Source organism: Brachyhypopomus gauderio, chromosome 21, assembly GCF_052324685.1.
Source record: "Brachyhypopomus gauderio isolate BG-103 chromosome 21, BGAUD_0.2, whole genome shotgun sequence".
In the NCBI taxonomy this organism is placed as follows: domain Eukaryota; kingdom Metazoa; phylum Chordata; class Actinopteri; order Gymnotiformes; family Hypopomidae; genus Brachyhypopomus; species Brachyhypopomus gauderio.
In genome coordinates this window covers 1486357-1504481 of record NC_135231.1, presented here as the reverse complement: position 1 = coordinate 1504481, position 18125 = coordinate 1486357, and the positions used below count along the sequence as shown (strand labels likewise).

The following is an 18125-nucleotide window of genomic DNA, read 5'->3' as shown; positions in this document are numbered from 1 at the left end:
TGCAAAGGTACTTGTAGCTGCCCTCAACATCTGCTATGTTGCCTTCAAATGCCCAAAGATTTTAGGCTACTTCACCACTCCCCCTTCTCACTTAAGCAAACTGAATTCAGTAGGGGAGGGCAGGAGTAGTTTGTGAACAAAATGCTTTTCGAAATTCTATGTAAGCTCTAGTAAAACATATCTCAGACATTTTTTACAGCTCAAAAAGAGGACATATCTAGGTAAAAGAGGTGTTTGGTCATCCTACATTATATAGCCTCAAGCATTCCAGTATCCAGGTGTGAATCATTGGATCATAGGGCTTCTTGAAGTGCTTGATTTCTCTTTTTAAATGTAAAACAATGTGTATTTTCTAGCTTTAAATTGAATAAAGGTGGATCCAAAGTCTTCACTTTATATATTTGTTCACTTTATATATTTGCTATGTAATACAATTTTATAATAATTTATATAATCTAGGTTTTAATGTACTTACAGATTCATAGGCTTTTTGCATATGATGCACCGACTACAATTTCTCAGTTATGGCCAACACTGCCCCTGGTGGTGTTTATTGGCGTTGCTGCTAGAGGTTGAGCCAGACGAGCGTTATTCGCAAAGGTAAACATGCACTGATTTCTATAGTATCGTAGTTTAGCGATGCTTCCAAAACGGATAGCGTCGAATATTCTTAAATGTTTTATCACCAATATAGCCTAGCTATCACCAATATAGCCTGTGGTGACTTTAAATATTATACCCAGTTTATGCAATATAGCCTATTTATCATCCTTAGAGAAACAGAATAGGCTAGACATTTAACTAGAAATGTTAGCAATTTAATGCTTCCATCGCTTCTAACGGACCATCTAGGCTGTGCTTCAACAGTTAGAGGACTGTCTGAATAGATTGGATGTGAGCTGACTGGAACACATTGCTTATAATAGAACGTGCTGGTTTAAAGTAAAATAACTGAGCGGGTGTGCATGTATTAACCAAGTTAAATGAACGTAAAATTATACTGAGGATGTTTCTTGGGGGGAATAAACGAAGAGCGCAATACCGGGAGAAGCCGAAAATGGCATCGCCCGAGTAAAATTCGGGAACTGAAGAATGGAGTCCTGGTGCGCATGCGCAGACCAACGCCACCTCGTTACCGCCGGCCTCGCTCGCGCTGCCTCGCCGGAGAAAACAAACTGCGTGGATAACAGACTCGCAGCATGCGACCTGAAGGACTCGGTTAGCACTTGGGCTTGTTTATGTAGACTTGGAAGAAAAATTCCTTGCAACGTAAGGTAAGCGTATTTTTTCGTTATGTTGCGCGAATACATGCAAATGTAGAAAACAATTTAAATTCAGGGGATTTTTTTTATTTATGATGATGATGCTATTGTGATTAAACGAAACTTGTGCCCAGTACATGTGTTCCTCTGATGCTAACCGGCACTAAGAATCAACTGCAACAAAAAAATGCAAACGGCAAGTCATTTGACAGTTGGTGACATCTGATTTAACCTGATATGCATAAAATATACGCTGCAGTCTCCGAATGACCAAATGACTTTCGTTGAAGTTGGTGTTCGTCTTCCTGAGTCATAATTACGGTAGTCCCGTGCATCGAGGAGTAGGCCGAAAGGAGGCCGCTGAGAGATTCTTATTTGACTGACAGGTGGCTGGACCTATCAGATCTCTTGAATCAGCATCCGTCAGAGCCTTCCGCCAATCAGCGTTTGCGCTAAACCGTGTGCATCGTGGTGAGCAAGCGAACAATGTAAAACGTCTAAATAGGCTAACGTATTAATAAAATCTAAATAGTCACATAAATATTTATCCAGACGTTACTTTGTGTTCATCTAATAGGACGTTTATGCGGCTGCGCCCTCCATTCGTGGCTAACCACAACACGCTAGAGCAGCTCGCAACATGTTCGCTGACAACGTTGCACCCACGTTTCTCCACTTTGCATGCGAAGTGGAGGAAAAGTTTTAAGACATGTGGCTGGTTACGTTCATTCGGTGTCTTTCGTAGCGAGTTCTTCTGCGTCTACGCGTACGAAGTGTGGCTTGCGCTTAATTTGTCGTGAATTCGGAGTTTTCTCCTAAACTCGGAGGGAGAAGGCGCTCGCCTCACAAGGTAAACAACGAAGAGGAAACGTATTGCGCGCCATTTGCGTCATGCCGCTTTCTGCCCCCTGGCCGCTGGTATAAACGCGTCTCAACAATAAGCCTCTCAAATAAGGTCTGACGAGGGTTCATCTACGATAATGTTGGGAAGAGTTAAGTGACGTTTGTTGGTCTGACTCATTAGAAACTGTGTGAACTCCTGGACGTGACAACACACACACCAGTGTTTGCCTGAGTGGCACGCGCATCAGTTGCGCGAGAGGATAAACTCGGTTATGAAACGTCTAGGGACGCTTTGCATGTTAAAATGGTCAAAATCAAACCGAAATGTACCGTTTCACGAAAACAATTAGCCGGTTTTGTTGCTTGCAAAGATATAGCTAGCTATTCTAGTCTTTCTTGACCACAATAATGATTTGATCACTATATAGGACTATGGAAATGGTTTATAGAATAAAGCGGAGTTAAGGATTTTCATTTGTTTCCTTGATTAATATAAATGTAACGAAATACATTTATATGCTGCTTTTATAATATGTAGCATACTTGACAAACCGCTCAGAACCTCGTAGGTATTAGCGAAAACTTCTATTTTGTCATAACATCTGAGTAGCTGTTATTATACAGTGGCAAACTCGTGCATTTATTTATTTATTTTTTATTTTTTTACTCGAACACATCTTTATATCCCAATTTAGGGCCCTAGATTCCTATTAGGACTACCCAAACCCAAACGTCTATTTTTTTTTACTGTGACTGTGTGCTTGGGCAAGCTCCACCACCTGTCTAATTGCTGCTTTTGGTGATAGAGTGTGACTGCAGATCCTGATTATGAGATTTGGAGCTCAGGTCTGTGGGTAAAAGGTTCTCTGAGATACGACAGGCTGCGTCCCCTGCCACTAGAGGGCGCAAATGAGCAGAGGCTTTCTTTGTGTCGCAATCTTGTGCGTCGTCATGATGACTGGTCGCTCCCCGTTTGCTGTGATTCAGGATCAGTTTCTCTCCCCCCAGACTTGAGCTTGGAGGATTTTACGAAGCATAGCGGAACCCGATTGTAGGTTACAGTGTGACACTCTGAATTTGCTGATGTGCCATTTTACAGTTACTGTTATTTAAAGCCCTAGCTCAGGAAGAGCTGAACCTCGCCCACAGCCATCTCTAGATTACCTCTTTAGTACCCCATAACAAGCTATATATACATGATTTCTGAGCAGATAACGATAAATGATTAGCACCTTTTTATGCCTGGTACCAATATCCAGTCATTTTTAACACTAATTCATGTGTGAAGTGCAGTAGGTGTACGGTTAAAAGTATTCACATTGTCTGCATATGAAATCGGTGAGCAATTGTCATGATTCTTAATTGGGCAAAATCTATCTGATATGGAGCTGCAGCACTTTGTGTGTCGAGGTCAATGAAAGTGGTCTGTGATTTATTTGTTTGTTTTATTTGTTTTGGACCAAGTCTGCTAAGTGTTTAGCGACTCCGGTTTTGACTTACAATATTAAACCCAGCATGTTCTATGAATATCTGGCAGGTGTGTGTTTTATATGCATTTGGTGTGTGTGTGTGTGTGTGGTTACTTGTGTTTATGGGTGAGTGTGTGTGGGTGTATGAATTGCTGAGTGCCAGAGAGTGGGGATTAGTACTGTTGAGTTGAAAGGAAGAACATCTCTCACAGGCTCGGCTGTGTCCTGTGGGTCGGCGGGAAGCGCCCAGCATGACTAAGACGCCCCCTCACCGTCGCGGGATCACGTTTGAGGTTGGGGCGCCCCTGGAGGCACGGGACAGCCTGAAGAACTGGTTAGTGTTTCGTTTGCTTCATCTCTCCCTCTCAACCCTCCATCCCTCCCTCCTTCCCTCCCTCTCTCCTCCCTCCTTCCGCTTTTAGGAGCCCTGAGTCAGGCACAGCTGCCCGAGCCTCATCGCCCTGCTCAGCATTCTACACCACCCACACACCCGCCTGTACACCCACCCGCCTTATCCCCCCCATCCACACACCTGCCCACACACCCACCCACCTCATCCCCCACCTGCACACCCACCCGCCTCATCCCCCACCTGCACACCCACCCACCTCATCCCCCACCTGCACACCCACCTGCACACCCAGGCACCCCCCCCCCCCCCTTTCCTGTCCGCCAGACGATGGGCCGTGTGACATCAGAAGGACTCAGTTAGAGAGAGAGAGAGACAGAATCGGACAGATCAACAGTCAAATAGAAGTCTTGTGTGCACAGGGAGGCCATTTGAGACTTGAAGACTAATCTCCAGTGGATCCTTACGACAGAATGTTCCATATCAAATATTTAAAAAGGCATATGAAACGAGAGACATGAATGAAAAACCAGATGCTTCAGTAAACATTCTCGTAGTTTAAAAGACAAAAGATATGTGCATCATATATGTATAAAGCTTTATTTTTATATGAAATCAGAGTGTATAAGGAGGATATCCCCCACCCCTTCATATTTTGCAATCATCAGAAGAAATGCATTAGGAATATTTGGTCACGTTAAACCCATAACCATGTATTTTAAGTCAACCGGTCTACTCTGGAGGGCTCCCTCTGGTGGGCCAGGGAGACCACTGCAACGATCAAGTGTAATAACGGTGTCCGAAAAGTTTTGCTCTGCAACTCAGCTACACAGCTGTAGTATGCTCAAACAGTTTTGCACCCATTCAAGACCCTTGCAATCACAAATTCACTTTCATTGGCCACAGTCTTTTTTCATCATATCTGTGATCGACCTTCCAGTGCCTGATGATTTAGATCCATGACAAACAGCCCTTACAGATATACACTGCCTTGGGTTTTGCCATTTTGTAAAAAAAAACATTATTATACGTTAACTGCTTGAACTGACTGTCGGAGAGGAATCAACCAAACATCCTAAAAGGGTTTGGTGGACTTATTGGTTGTAGCTTTGGAAAATGGAAAATGATTTTGGAAAATTAGAGTTTTGGGAATCTTCACTAACAAAATGGACTTCACTCCCTGTTGTGACTGTGCAGGTATCCTGCCACCATTGAGAAGATCAACCACGAGGACGAGAAGGTTCTGATCCACTACAGGCAGTGGAGTCATCGCTATGACGAGTGGTTCGACTGGAGCAGTCCGTACCTGCGGCCCGTGGAGCGCATCCAGCTGCGGAGACAGGGCCTGCGGGACCACGACGGCGCTCCGGTAACTGCCTCCTGTTCTGTCCATTCACTCAGGTTCACACGGGCAGTGATCCTACTGACGTTTGTCTTTGGTTTCTTTAGGGCTTTCTTACCAACCAAAAGGTTCTAGCATGCTGGTCGGACTGCCGATACTACCCTGCTAAGATCCTCTCTCGCAATAAAGATGGTGCGTTGTAACTAGGGGTCTTTAAAACATGAATATAATTTTTCTCCAGTGCGTCTAGTGAGTTATTGGAATTGAATTTACCATTAGCCTTACTGGTTGCTTTGCTTTGTCTCAGATTCGTACACGGTGAAGTTCTTCGATGGTGTTGTCAAGAGCGTGAAGGGAATAAAGATCAAACCTGTCCGAAAGGAGGTGAGAATCTGTGCAGATTCCACATTCCACGTCAAGGGTGATGGAACAGGAAGATGAGAGTTGTAAATATCTGTATTGTAGTTGCTACTGTGTATTATGTTTATTTGTTGTCGTTGGTCTCAAAAGGTACTGTGAAATAACTGGGTCACACACACGGTTCAGACAAGTGGGTCCTGCAGAGATGGGCTGGTATAACGGCTCTTTGTGTCTCGCAGAGCTCGGACAGGGCGAGATCACAGGGCCGCAAGAGGGGGCCCCCGGGGAAGGTCTGGAAACCCAAAGAAAATGGCACGGGTAGAAAGGGCGGCCACCACAGCGATCATGACAACGACTCTGAGGAGGAGGAGGAAGAGGAGGAGGAGGAGGAGGAAATAGCCAGTGTGGAGCAGGGTCCTGCACAGCCCTGCGAAGCCGGAGACGAGACGGAGAAGGCAAACGGGACCGCCGGCCTAGGGGAGGGGTCACCCGGCCGAGGAGAGGAGTCGCCCGGCCAAGGGGAGGGGTCACCCAGCCGAGGGGTGGGGTCGCCCGGGGGGGGAGCGGAGAACAGCAGAGAGGAGGCGCCAGAGGCGGACGGAAGGGACGGGAAGGAGGAGCCCGCTGGAGCGCTTCCCAACGGCGGCCACGAGAGCGGCGGGGAGGCACCGGAGAAAGACGAGACGTCCGAAGCAGGTTCCAGTCTTGCCAGGCGGACGAGGGGCAAGGCGGCCGAGGGTAGGTCTGCGTGCACCAGTCTTCAGCTCTTTACTTCAAAAAACACACTGAGAGTAGCAGCTCACATTTAAGAGCTATAATAAACATCCTAGTAATCTTATCCCACAAATCTCTAATGGTGTGTGAGAAACACCTGCCCAAATTGTGCCTTCTGCCAGCGTTGGTTATATTTGTATGACATCTTTATAATGACAGCATTCACTGGCTGGTTCTGTTAGCGGAAATAACCCCTGCAAAAGCTCCCGGCATTCTTCACACAAAGGCTCTTTGTAACATACTTTGGAATATATGCACTAATCGAGCTGTACTCTGTGTGCTCCAGATCTGATTATGGTCAACAGGAGTTTATTTATTTATCAATTAATAAATTTTGCTGAGTCATGTGGAGTTTTGGCTTGTGTGCCTCTCTCAGGCAAAGATGCGGAAAGACCCAACGTGCCGGAACTGAGGAAGAGGCGCGCCTCCCTGGGCCAGACGCCTCCGTCCAAGAGGAGCAGAGCCAGCTCCACAGGTCCAGACACGCCGTCTCTCCCTCCGCCTCCCCTTCTCCACTTGCGCGTCACCGTAGCCGGCTCTACTGTTTAAGTCTCCACCCTGACAGTCCTGCCTCTCCAACCCTTGCAGACAGAAACGGACGATCCCAGATCAGGCACGCTAGATCTGATTCTGCGCCAGGGAGCTTGGAAGATAAGGATGGCCTCAATCAGCCGGTTGATCCAGAGGACCCTAAACCCACAGAACAAACGGGGCCGATGTCTGATCTCGGTGCGTTTGTGTTTCTGTTTGTCTGATCATGCTGGTGAGAGTTATAAAACCATCAGTTTAGGACGGTGAAGAAAGCACATGGGGTTCTGAAATGTGGAGAAATAAACGGAGTCCATCATTTCCTGTTTTTCAGCAACACTGCTTCAAAGACAAGTCCACCTTCCAACCACAAATAAATACAGCAGGGAACCATGTGAGTACCTTGGCATCTCTGCCTGCCCCCAGACACACACCCATGCTCCTAACACACTTTCCTCACCCCCAGTGTACCGGGTCATCAAGAACCAGCCTCCGCCCATCCTTTCCATCGAGCTGGACCACAACCCCTTCAAGTGCCAGGTGTCCGGCTGCACCAAGTCCTTCCGCAAAGCATCCCTCCTCCACTATCACATGAAGTACTACCACTCGGAGAGTGACCTGAGTCCCACGCACGAGGTCCAGGCCCACACCCCCGACCACCAGGAGACGCCCCGCAGGCGCCGCACCACTTCCGCATCACTAGGTGGGCGTGTGCCATAGGCCCCTAACCCCTCCCCCCCAAACAGGTGGGGACTGTGAGCCCTTTAGGTGGAACTGGAGTTGCAGCAGTAACCGGTTTCACGGTATACCACGGTATTAAAATGCACGGTTATCATACCGTGTGCGCAAGCCAGCGGAGAAACTCACCCGCGTATGCGCGACTCCGCTCCGGTTCAGCTACTCCGCACACAGCGGTGAGAATGGCAGAAGGTGCATCAGACTTTAGCCTCTTTTTTTGTTACAAAATTTGTTAACTAAAATCAGCGGCGGTGGCTCCGCCCGGGCGCGAGGGACTCGCACGCTGTCGATTCGCGAGGTCGCGCACCTTTCGAATTTTGTAACTTCGTGCGCGCCTCAGCGCAATGAACAAAGGCATGTTTGCAGGGTTCATGCACCTGTACAAGGTGGAATTCAAGCACTTGTACGGCACTTTAAACTTAATTAAGTTAAATATTTATACATATATTTGAAATAATGCGCTTTTTTAATCACTTGCGCTGTGTTTATTTTCAAAACGTCCAATCTTAACGTCTTCACGTTCTCTCATGTTTTGTCCTGGATTTACAAGAGGCTCGTATTTGTTAACGTAATACAAAAGAACAGAAATAAATCCTCTCTTTCTGCAGTATCTGGTTATATTCCAACTTGGCAGTAAAACGGACATTTTCAACAGTTGTTGATCAGACACTGACCCAGGCTTATCAGATAATAAATGATTTAAACTTAAATAATTGTAGGCCTACTGAAATCCATGATTTAGATTTCTCTAATTTTGCAGTATTTATATAAACAGGTGTACGGCTTATTTTTTTTTAAAGGAGACATTTTGTATACAATAGTTCCAGGTTTCTACAATAAATAGTTCATTGTAATTTCTTTAAGGGTCAGTGTATCTTTTAATAATATATGTAACAAACTGTGATACCGTGATAACTGTGATACCACGGTATTTTCTGAGACGGTTATCATACCGTGAAAATCTCGTTGCAACCCTAGGTGGAACCTGTGGGGTGGCGGGTGGGTTTTATAGGGTGAAGTATGCTTTTACACTCTTAGGGCTAAATGACTATTTAGGGTCTATTAAAGGGTCCAGAAGGGAAGTAGAGTCACGTTAGCCAGGGAATGTTCACTGAGGAACGGGAGGATAGTGACTTTTGGAGGTCACACTGCTGTGACCACACTGAATGGTATCAGATGGGAATTTTATGGCAATGTCCTGATTGGAGGACAACCATCTACATTCCTAGAATATATCTTCCCTTGACACCCAGACCTGCAGCTGGACAAACAGTTAAGTCCAGGGCTTTCTCACGTGGTTACAAGCGGTTTTCAGCCAGACTTAACGTGTTTAATGTTGTCTTGTTGTTTTGGGTAAGGAGAGTTGACCAATGGCAGATAGAGGTTTGACCACTGAAGGCTCCAACAACACATGATACACCACAAACATAAATCGCTCAACACATTACCTAAATATCACTTTCAGTGTGTTCATTCATCTCATGTTTTCTTTCCCCACAGCTGACAAAACAGGACAGACAACGTGGATTTAGACTGCAGTGAAAGAGACTGTAAACATTACAAATGTTGTCATTAAAGATTCACGAATAATCATTTCTCTTCACTCTCTCAACACCAGACACTCCTTCTCCGTTGAGTGACAGCAAGTCCGGCCACACTCCGTCGCCCCCTACTGCCAACGGAGTGCATCGGCAGCGCAGCTCCTCCCACTGTGAGAGAAGCAAAGAGAACCAGCACACCAACCGTTCGCTCCATGACGACAGAGGCTGGGTCACCATAGAAACAGGTACGGGAGCTCATCACATCTAGTGCCGGATGCGGCTTCTCGGCTAACGGCTCCTGGCATAGAGGAAAGCTGTTAGCACTCAGATATTTATTGTTTCTGCTGCCCCTTTTATTTTTGCTTTGGGGATTGTAGCAGAAAGAGAGAAGAGACAGAAGGACTTGTTCTGTATCAAGCCCAAGAAGACGAAGAAGAAGAAGAAGAAGAAGTCTAAGTCAGGTGAGATGATTGGTTACTGCCCAGTGTCTTCACTGCCCAGTGTCTTCACTGCCCAGTGTCTTCACTGCCCTCGGGTGTCTTTAAGCTGCACTTATACACACACAGGCACACGACACCTGCTGTAATTATTGCTTCCTTTAGCGAACCACTATGTAGATTGACTCTTCTCTACATTATGGTGTTGTCATAAACATAAATACAGTTTCTACTTTAGAAGCCTGGAAGGGGGGGGGCTCAGAGTGGCATCTCATTTTTTGGTTTTCCATGTCAGTTCTGAGTAAAGGGTTTAAGGGTCATGGGTCATGGGTCAACATAGCGTGGATCAGCAGTCTCATGTCTATAAGTGTGTACTTAGTCCGCATGCCGAGGATCCAGGCTGATCCTATTAATGCTCACCGTTGATTGGCTCAGAGCCACAGGCAGGGAGACCTCACAGCTTAGCTAACTGAGTGATGAGTAGTGCAGGAGGAGTCAAGTTAGCGTAATCTTTTTAGCATCATGCTAACCAGCTACCTTTTGCTTAGTAGTGGCAGCATTGCTTGTCCGTGAAGTATTACTATTGTTAAACATTTTTGGATGTATTCAAAATCATGCCTGTGGATTCCTCATCACTGGGAAACTGCTTGGCACGCGTGTATGTGTGCGTGCGTTTGCATCCTAATGCTGTCTGGCGTCTGCTCTCCCTTCCTCTGACAGAGTCTCACAGCAGTGAGAAGAGCAATGGCTTTAGCCCCTCCCCCTGCAATCTGACACTGTCGCTCAAATTGCCCCTCCCCCCCAAACACTGCTCCTACGACACCCACTGCCCCGAACAAGAGCTCGACGACGGTGGGTACCAAGCACACAGGCCCTCCTCCCCACCAGATCACCACTCCTGCCTGTCTGCTCTCCCTCACACCACACAATTACTGCTTTCTGCCCTCTGTGCGTTTGGGGCTTTTTGTGTGTCTTGATACCCGAGTTCTCACTGCTGCCTTAAGCTTTGCTGTATTCACTCATCGTCACTATCTGTGCGGGCAGGTTGATAAATGGCAGGCCTAGCAAGTGACTCGCGAGTGCTGTCTGCAAACCGCGTCTTTCTTTCTCACTCTCTCTCCCTTTGTGCCGCAGGCGAAGACAGCGGAAGTGACTGGTCGACGGACAGCCCCCTGTGGAGTGAGGAGGAGTCGGAGGCGGGGCTGGACCTGAACACTCCCCTCCACACGCCCCTCTCTGAGCAGGGGGCGGGGACAGTGGCTCATGACGCGGAGATAGTGCGCTGCGTGTGCGAGGTGCAAGAGGAGAATGACTTCATGATCCAGGTGAGCTCGCCGCCCAACGCCGGGTCTGTCCGCGTGCGCCGGAGCCTTGTTGACGTCATGACGCGTAACCGCTCCTCGTCTTTGCGTCCTGTCCTCAGTGTGACGAGTGCTTGTGCTGGCAGCATGGCACTTGCATGGGACTGTACGAGGACAGCGTCCCCGACACGTACACCTGCTACGTCTGCAGGGACCCTCCAGGTGAGCCGCACCTCAGGGAGTCTGAGGCGAACTGAGCGTTCGGGGAGTGGCTCGTCTCGTAACGTAACTCCATGTGTCCGCGTGTTTCAGCCCAGAGACAGAGTCAGCGCTACTGGTACGATAAGGACTGGCTGAGCAGCGGTCACATGTACGGCCTGTCCTTCCTGGAGGAGAACTACTCTCAACAGAACAGCAGGAAGATGGCCACCACACACCAGCTACTGGGCGACGTCCACCGTGTCTTCGAAGTGCTCAACGGCCTCCAGCTCAAGATGAGCATTCTACAGTAGGTCGAGGCGCCTGCCAATCAACCGAGCTCGCCCAATGGGCTCGCGTGATTTTCCGTGGCTGCTTTAGAATCCCTCCTTGCTCCTCTTCACTCTTGTACAAAGGTACAGTTTTGTCAGGACTTTATTTTAATAGTTTAATAGTGGCCCCAGCACAACTGACTCAAGCGCAGGAAACCCTGGCAACAAGCTACAGTTGTGATCAAATTTATTCAACCCCCACTGAAATAAAGTGTTTTGGCCAGTTTCACATTGATTTTGATCATTTCAGTCATCTTATTTACAATTATATCAAAGAGGCACTTATAAATTAGACAAACATAACATAATATTTATGATGGAATAACCACAAATGTCTTTACTGTGCTCACATCATTATCAGTTTTATTCAACCCCCTAGTGACATTATTTTTTAGTACTTAGTACAACATCCTTTTCCAGTTATGACAGCTTTCAAGCGTGAAGCATAGCTTGACACATATGTCTTGCAGCGACCTATGGGTATCTTAGCCCATTCTTCATGGGCAAAAGCCTCCAGTTCAGTCACATTCTTAGGCTTGCGCACTGCAACTGCCTTCTTTAGGTCCCACCAGAGGTTCTCAATTGGATTTAAGTCTGGTGATTGCGATGGCCACTCTAGAATGTTCCAGCCTTTCATGTTCAACCATGCTCTAGTGGACTTGGATGTGTGCTTCGGATCATTGTCCTGTTGGAAGGTCCAACGTCTCCCAAGCCGCAGGTTTGTGACTGACTCCATCACATTTTCCTCCAAGATCTCCTGGTACTGAAGGGAATTCATGGTACCCTGCACACGTTGAAGCTTTCCTGTACCATTAGAAGCAAAACAGCCCCAAAGCATAATTGACCCCCCGCCATGCTTCACAGTAGGCAAGGTGTTCTTTTGTTCATAAGCCTGGTTCTTCCTTCTCCAAACATAGCGCTGGTCCATTGTCCCAAACAGTTCTAATTTAGTTTCATCTGACCACAGTACACTGTTCCAAAACCTTTGTGGCTTGTCCACATGACTTTTGGCATACTGCAGTCGACTTTTCTTGTTCTTTGGAGTCAGCAAGGGGGTGCGTCTGGGCATTCTGGCATAGAGGTCTTCGTTATGCAGTGCGCGCCTTATTGTCTGAGCTGAAACTTCAGTGCCCACATCTGACAGGTCTTTTTTCAGTTCCTTAGCAGTCACGCGGGGATTTTTCTCCACATTACGCTTCAGGTAGCGCACAGCAGTCGCGGTCAGGATCTTCTTTCTGCCACGACCAGGTAACGTTTCCACTGTGCCCTTTAACTTGAACTTGCGAATGATACTTCCGATAGTGTCTCTTGGAATATTTAACAACTTCGCAATCTTTTTATATCCATTGCCATTCTTGTGAAGAGCAATAACCTCTTCTCTTGTCTTCTGGGACCATTCTCTTGCCTTCACCATGCTTGGAAACACACCAGTAGATGTCTAGAAGGAGCTGAGTATCACAGTCCTTTTAAATCTGCCTAATTGGTGCTTATCATGCTTGATTGCTGCTCGTTGACATCCACAGATGTTTTCAATAACTGATGGAAAACACTGGAATGAACCTCTGTTCTTAGGAGTGGTAGTCGTAAAGGGGTTGAATAATTGTGTCAATGAAGAAATCACAAAAAGGCCATTTAATACTTTATGACAAAAAAAATTGATGCTATCTTAGTTGCATTTAGTTCTTTAACAAGTCCTTGTAAGATTTCATTATGAACACAATTACAAATGTGCACTGAATTCCATAAAACCCTTCGCAGCATTGGGGGTTGAATAAATTTGATCACAACTGTATACCGACAAACTTAATCCAGCCAAGGTGTAGAAAATGCAGTGGACCTTCCAACGATGAACATAAACGTACAGTTAGCTCAAAAATACAATGCCATGAACAACAAACGGTATAATGGTAATAAGATTTATTTACATGGAAAATGTGGTGAGTGACCTCTGACCCTGAACTTCACACACTGGTTTAACTTTGACTCCCACTTATCACACTAATTTAGAGTTTAGTTATTTATCATTGCACTTTCGGCCGGCACTTTGCAGGAAGGTGCTTTTGCCAGACCACGAGAATAAAAGAATTCTTGCGTGAGTCCTTGGATTTGGTGAATTGGTAATAAATGTAATAATAGTTCTTGTCATTAATAACCCTAATGATCTTCTCCAATAGGACGCAAGCCCACCCCGACCTGAAGCTGTGGCGCCAACCCTGGAGGCCTGCTGATGGCATGCGCAGGAAAGGGGGCGGGGAGCTGAGTTCTGGCACGCCCACTCCCTCCCCCTGCTCTCCTCTGGAGGCGGAGCCTGTGGGTGGTGAGACGGGCAGGCCAGTTGCCCCCGCGCCACCCGCCGTCCCCTCCCCGGCCTCCTACATCAGCAGCGAGCACTGTTACCAGAAGCCGCGCACGTACTACCCAGTGTTGGAGCGCCGCCTGGTGGTGGAGACGCGCGGTGGCTCCGAGCTGGAGGACAGCCTGCGGAGCAGCGAGGACCTGCTGGAGCTGGCCGAGCACCGCTACGGCGCCCCGCTGGAGATTGAACGGCACATGCCCGAGTGCAAGGTGAGCACCACAAGCCCCACCCTCTCACTCCACAAACCCCACCCTCTAAGTATCACTGCACCTAGACTCTCAGTCATTCTTTACCGGTCCTGCCGTTTGAGTGTTTCTTCTGCTGTAACGAGACCCTCTTCAGACCTGAAGAATCTCTGGCTAATGGAACTAAAGGGACATTTTGAATTTGTAGCCATCAGTCTCTTATTTTATTGCTCATTTACACCATCCGTTGTGGTCACCATGTAGTCCTCAGTCCACCACTTAACACTGTAACTCGGGTCTTCAGGAGCTGGAGTGTCGAATGAAGCTTCTGGCAGCTGCTGAGAGGGACAAGGGCACCCTGGTTGAGGTGAAGGAAGAGGAGCCTGACCCGGTGACCTGTGATACCAAGTCTGACCCTGACCTCTTGCTGCACCAGCAGTGGCAGCTGAACCTGCTGGAGCACATCGAGGCTGTTCAGGATGAGGTCAGCCATAGGATGGACCTCATAGAGAGGGAACTGGATGGTGAGTTCTGCCCCACACACAACCACACACACGTGTTCTCCTCACTGATACGCATTTTGCACCGAGCTTCCGATGGGTTTGTGAAAATTCACGCCAGACCCCTGTTTTAACCCATGACGCTCTATGTAAAAGGGGTCAACCTGGTGTAAATGATTCTGACCTGAGAATGCCACAGGTTGTCTCTTGTCATGACAAGTCCCTCTGAATTTCTCTCTCCCCGTTTTAGTTTTAGAGAGTTGGCTTGACTACACAGGTGAGCTGGAACCTCCAGACCCCCTGGCCCGTCTCCCCCAGCTGAAACATCGCATCAGGCAGCTGCTGACGGACCTGGGAACAGTCCAGCAGATAGCACTGTGCTCTTCGACCACATGAGGGCGCCAGAGCACACCGTTCCCTGCACAAATATACAGCAGAGCTCTTAAGAGGGAGGGTTGGCAGGAATGGGTAAAACCCAAACTGAAGAGATAAAGAACTAGAATTGGTGATGGACAGCTGGCCAATGTGATGCCCTTGTCGTGATGACTATTTCCATGCACCAGTCCTGTGAGGAAAAACTTGGTCAAACTAACCAAGCCAAGACGAAGAGGCAGAGAAAGTTACTTGAACGTTTAATAGGTTAAAGATTTGAATGTATTTGAGGGTTGTGGTCCATGTTTGGGCACCGATTACTCATAGTTTAGAATTTCTTGCTTTTTGGAGAAGGACTCATTTTAAAATGGGTCTATTGACATTAAATGCAAGGAACCCTTATTTTTGAAACTTTTTCATTTGAAACATAAAGGCTTTTTTTTAGCACTTACATTCTCTGTTATTAACATACAGATCTCTGCTTCTATTTTGGTTGTTTTTTTGATTATCTCCATTTTCATTGCTGATGTTATGCAAAATCCCATTTTCTATGTTGGACTATTGAGAATGAGGTTTGACATCTGGAGTCGGCAGGGGCACAGCACTGGGCTAAGAGCTGTTAAAGAAAAAACACATGAACAAATAGAAGAAATGTTAATATTAAAATATATTTTAATCTGAAAATTCACCATCTTCTATATTTGTACTAAATAGACAATGTAAATGGCCTAATGTGTATTCTTTAATCCATGTTCCACTTTTTGCTTGTTTTAGGTTGCTTTTACCTTTGAGCTAAACTGTATTGGTATTGACTGTGACTGAGTCTGCATTTATATTAATGGTTATAGTAACTTTATCTCAAACCTCTTGTGAATACTATAGTTCTCTTTCAGGTATGTCTCCATTTTGATGTGATTGCTATTGCTTCTGTTCCCTGTGTATGCAAATGTTTTTACTGATGTATTTAACAAGCACAAAAGGGTTCTGGATTTTCACGTTTCATTTTTTCCCTTTTTTGTGGTGTTTTAGGCTCATAACATTTCTGTATTGTCACGTGAATTTTTTTACACTAATCCAAATGGATTTTTTCCGTACTTTTTGAAGGCGCTAGTTGCCTTTTTAATTTATTGTAATTGAAAATTAAGTTATTGATTCTGCTGTCTTTTTTCTGACCTCTGTTTGCCTCCTATTATAGTGCATAAATTGTGTGTGTGTGTGTGTGTGTGTGTGCGAGCGAATGAACGAACGTACCTCCTGCTTGTGTACATAGGCCGACTTGTTAGCCGGGGTGATTGTCATGATGAGAGAATGTGTCGGTGTCGGGGGACCAGATGGCCCCACAGTGTGTAATCAGAGAGAGAGAGATGGAGACACGGGGGTAATTCAGTGCCCACTCCCCTGTTGGTCATAGTGGCCTCATTTTCTTCTTGCCCATAGTCTTGCATTTGAATTTCATAACCTGTGCCTGATATTCAGTTTAAGACCAACATATTCAGATGTGTACTACCCGCCACCCAAAAACTCTACGTTTTTCAAATACATATATGGATCCATTAAATCGCACAGAAGGGCAGATATTTGTTTTTTTTTTCTTCTTCTTCTTCATCCAGTTCTGGTACACCCTCTATATTGTCTGTACTTTCACTCTGCTGTGAAATAATTGTGTTGCATGTCTGTCCTCTTGCATTTACCAATCAATGGAAATACAGTAATCAGACAGCAATGGATTTGCCCTTTCTTTCATTGTAGAAGTCATGTTCACTTCAGTTTTTATATTAGCATTCTTTCGTCTTCAAGTCTAAGTTTAGTGTGTTTTTTAATTATTCTTCTGTCAAGCGTGTTAATATATAATCTGAAGCCAAGAATGTCATGAACTTCAGTCAGCATTCATTGTCCTCTGGTCCGTTTCACCTTTTCATCTGGCGTCGTCATCACATCTTTCATAAGTCTTCCATCTCTTCCTATGGTAACCTTGTTTGGACCTTATTTCCGACGTTTTAAAAACGGTGAGTTGTTGTCGTTTTGAAAATGTAGCAGCTTGCTGTAAACACTTCCAGCAAGCAGACCTCGATACTTCAGTGAAGAAGAAACGGGAACAGAATGTAGCTTTAAGTTCACAACCTCACAGTTTTGTTTTCCTCAGAAGAAATGGCCCAAACGGTCCATAAAAGAACCCGAAGATGTATTCTGTGGTTTTGCTTGAGCTCGGGTGTTGTAAAAAAATCAATAGGCGCACCTGCTTAATCATCTAGTAATTAAATCCAGTAACCTATTTATGTATATTTGGGCAAAAATCTGATGTATTCTAATTTGTTTAAAAATATTATTGACTTTGATGTGCTGGTAATTACGTTTGCCTGGAGCGATGTAACGTTCACCGCAGAATGGTACGCTCCTTCTGTGGCGATGTGGCTTGCTGCACTCTTAACTGGCCCAGTCGCTCTTTGGCTCCGCCTCCTGCACGAGACGGTAGCGCGCTCTCGAGACAGGAGCGCGCTCTCGCCTGGAAACGTAGACGGTGCATCACCGAGGACGGGCTCTCCAGTTTACATTCCCTGAATCGGTGAGTAGTTTTATATTTACGTTTATCCGGCCTGCTACGCGAAGTACTTCTTATACGTGTGTAGTCCTCGTTAAACGACACGAGCACGTCGCGAGAATATTTACGAGCCAACACACAGGAGTTTGATGTAGATAGCTAGCTGGCTACATACGTCTAGCGGGGTAGCGACGTTGGTGTGAGCGGCTGCCCAGCTGTCATCCTACCGAGGAAGCTCGCCGGGAAACGACACCCCTTCATATCCGTACGCCTCGTCGAGGAGAACGGGGAAAGTAAAGACTACTTTACATACCGTTTAAATGGAGGCATTTCACTTGCTGGTGCGGTCATAAGCACCCGTGAAGTATGCATGCGGTTACAGCGAATCAGGGTCATGTAGCGAGGCGGCCGGAGCGACACTGACGGGGTGTGAGTGGAGTCATGGACGCTGGCCACGGTTACTTTACATTGAACTTCACCAGTTACTTCACGCTTCCTATTGGGGTTTATTTATGTAACCGGCTATTTCCCTTACAAAACGCCGTCAGATTCTATATTTCTGTTGAATGAACACCAGAGCCAAACATCATTTATCTAGGTTGGCTATTTCGGATATTAATTTGTGTCATGTCTTATTGGTTTGGAGATTTAGGCAGGCTAATTGTAGCCAAGACCCATTAAAGTGAAGCCGAACGAACC

At 46.3% G+C, this 18125-nt stretch overlaps 2 protein-coding genes across 5 annotated transcripts in view; both read left to right on the top strand.

Annotated features, from left to right (window-relative positions):
• The first annotated feature begins 655 nt into the window (after positions 1-655).
• On the top strand, positions 656-16610 carry phf20b (PHD finger protein 20, b). Of its 2 annotated transcripts, XM_076983674.1 has the most exons (19): positions 656-1274; positions 3787-3908; positions 5121-5292; positions 5373-5457; positions 5573-5649; positions 5865-6363; positions 6776-6874; positions 6988-7128; positions 7262-7321; positions 7394-7630; positions 9284-9451; positions 9584-9667; positions 10364-10495; positions 10778-10968; positions 11067-11166; positions 11257-11452; positions 13649-14039; positions 14320-14539; positions 14766-16610. In XM_076983674.1, exons 2-19 carry the CDS (start codon positions 3826-3828, stop codon positions 14909-14911), a joined length of 3081 nt encoding a protein of 1026 aa, XP_076839789.1. In that variant the 5' UTR covers positions 656-1274; positions 3787-3825; the 3' UTR covers positions 14912-16610. The 2 variants fall into 2 exon arrangements, with proteins under 2 accessions (XP_076839789.1, XP_076839790.1); XM_076983675.1 differs by lacking the exon at positions 10364-10495 and having other exon boundaries at positions 664-1274.
• A 700-nt stretch (positions 16611-17310) lies between these two features.
• The window catches only part of ndrg3b (ndrg family member 3b), a 45617-nt gene continuing 44802 nt past the window's right edge, over positions 17311-18125 (top strand). For 2 of the 3 annotated variants that reach the window (XM_076983680.1, XM_076983676.1), the window contains exon 1: positions 17312-17450. The gene's annotated coding sequence lies outside the window, so the exon portion shown is untranslated. Of the gene's footprint in view, positions 17451-18125 lie in introns of all 3 variants that reach the window. The other variant, XM_076983679.1, reaches the window with a different exon arrangement.

Bases quoted from the DNA above. Each gene is read 5' to 3' on its own strand.
- phf20b (XM_076983674.1), top strand. From the start codon at position 3,826: ATGACTAAGACGCCCCCTCACCGTCGCGGGATCACGTTTGAGGTTGGG. The intron at 10,496-10,777 runs GTGGGTACCAAG...TTTGTGCCGCAG, and splicing joins CGAACAAGAGCTCGACGACG to GCGAAGACAGCGGAAGTGAC. The intron at 14,540-14,765 runs GTGAGTTCTGCC...TCCCCGTTTTAG, and splicing joins CATAGAGAGGGAACTGGATG to TTTTAGAGAGTTGGCTTGAC.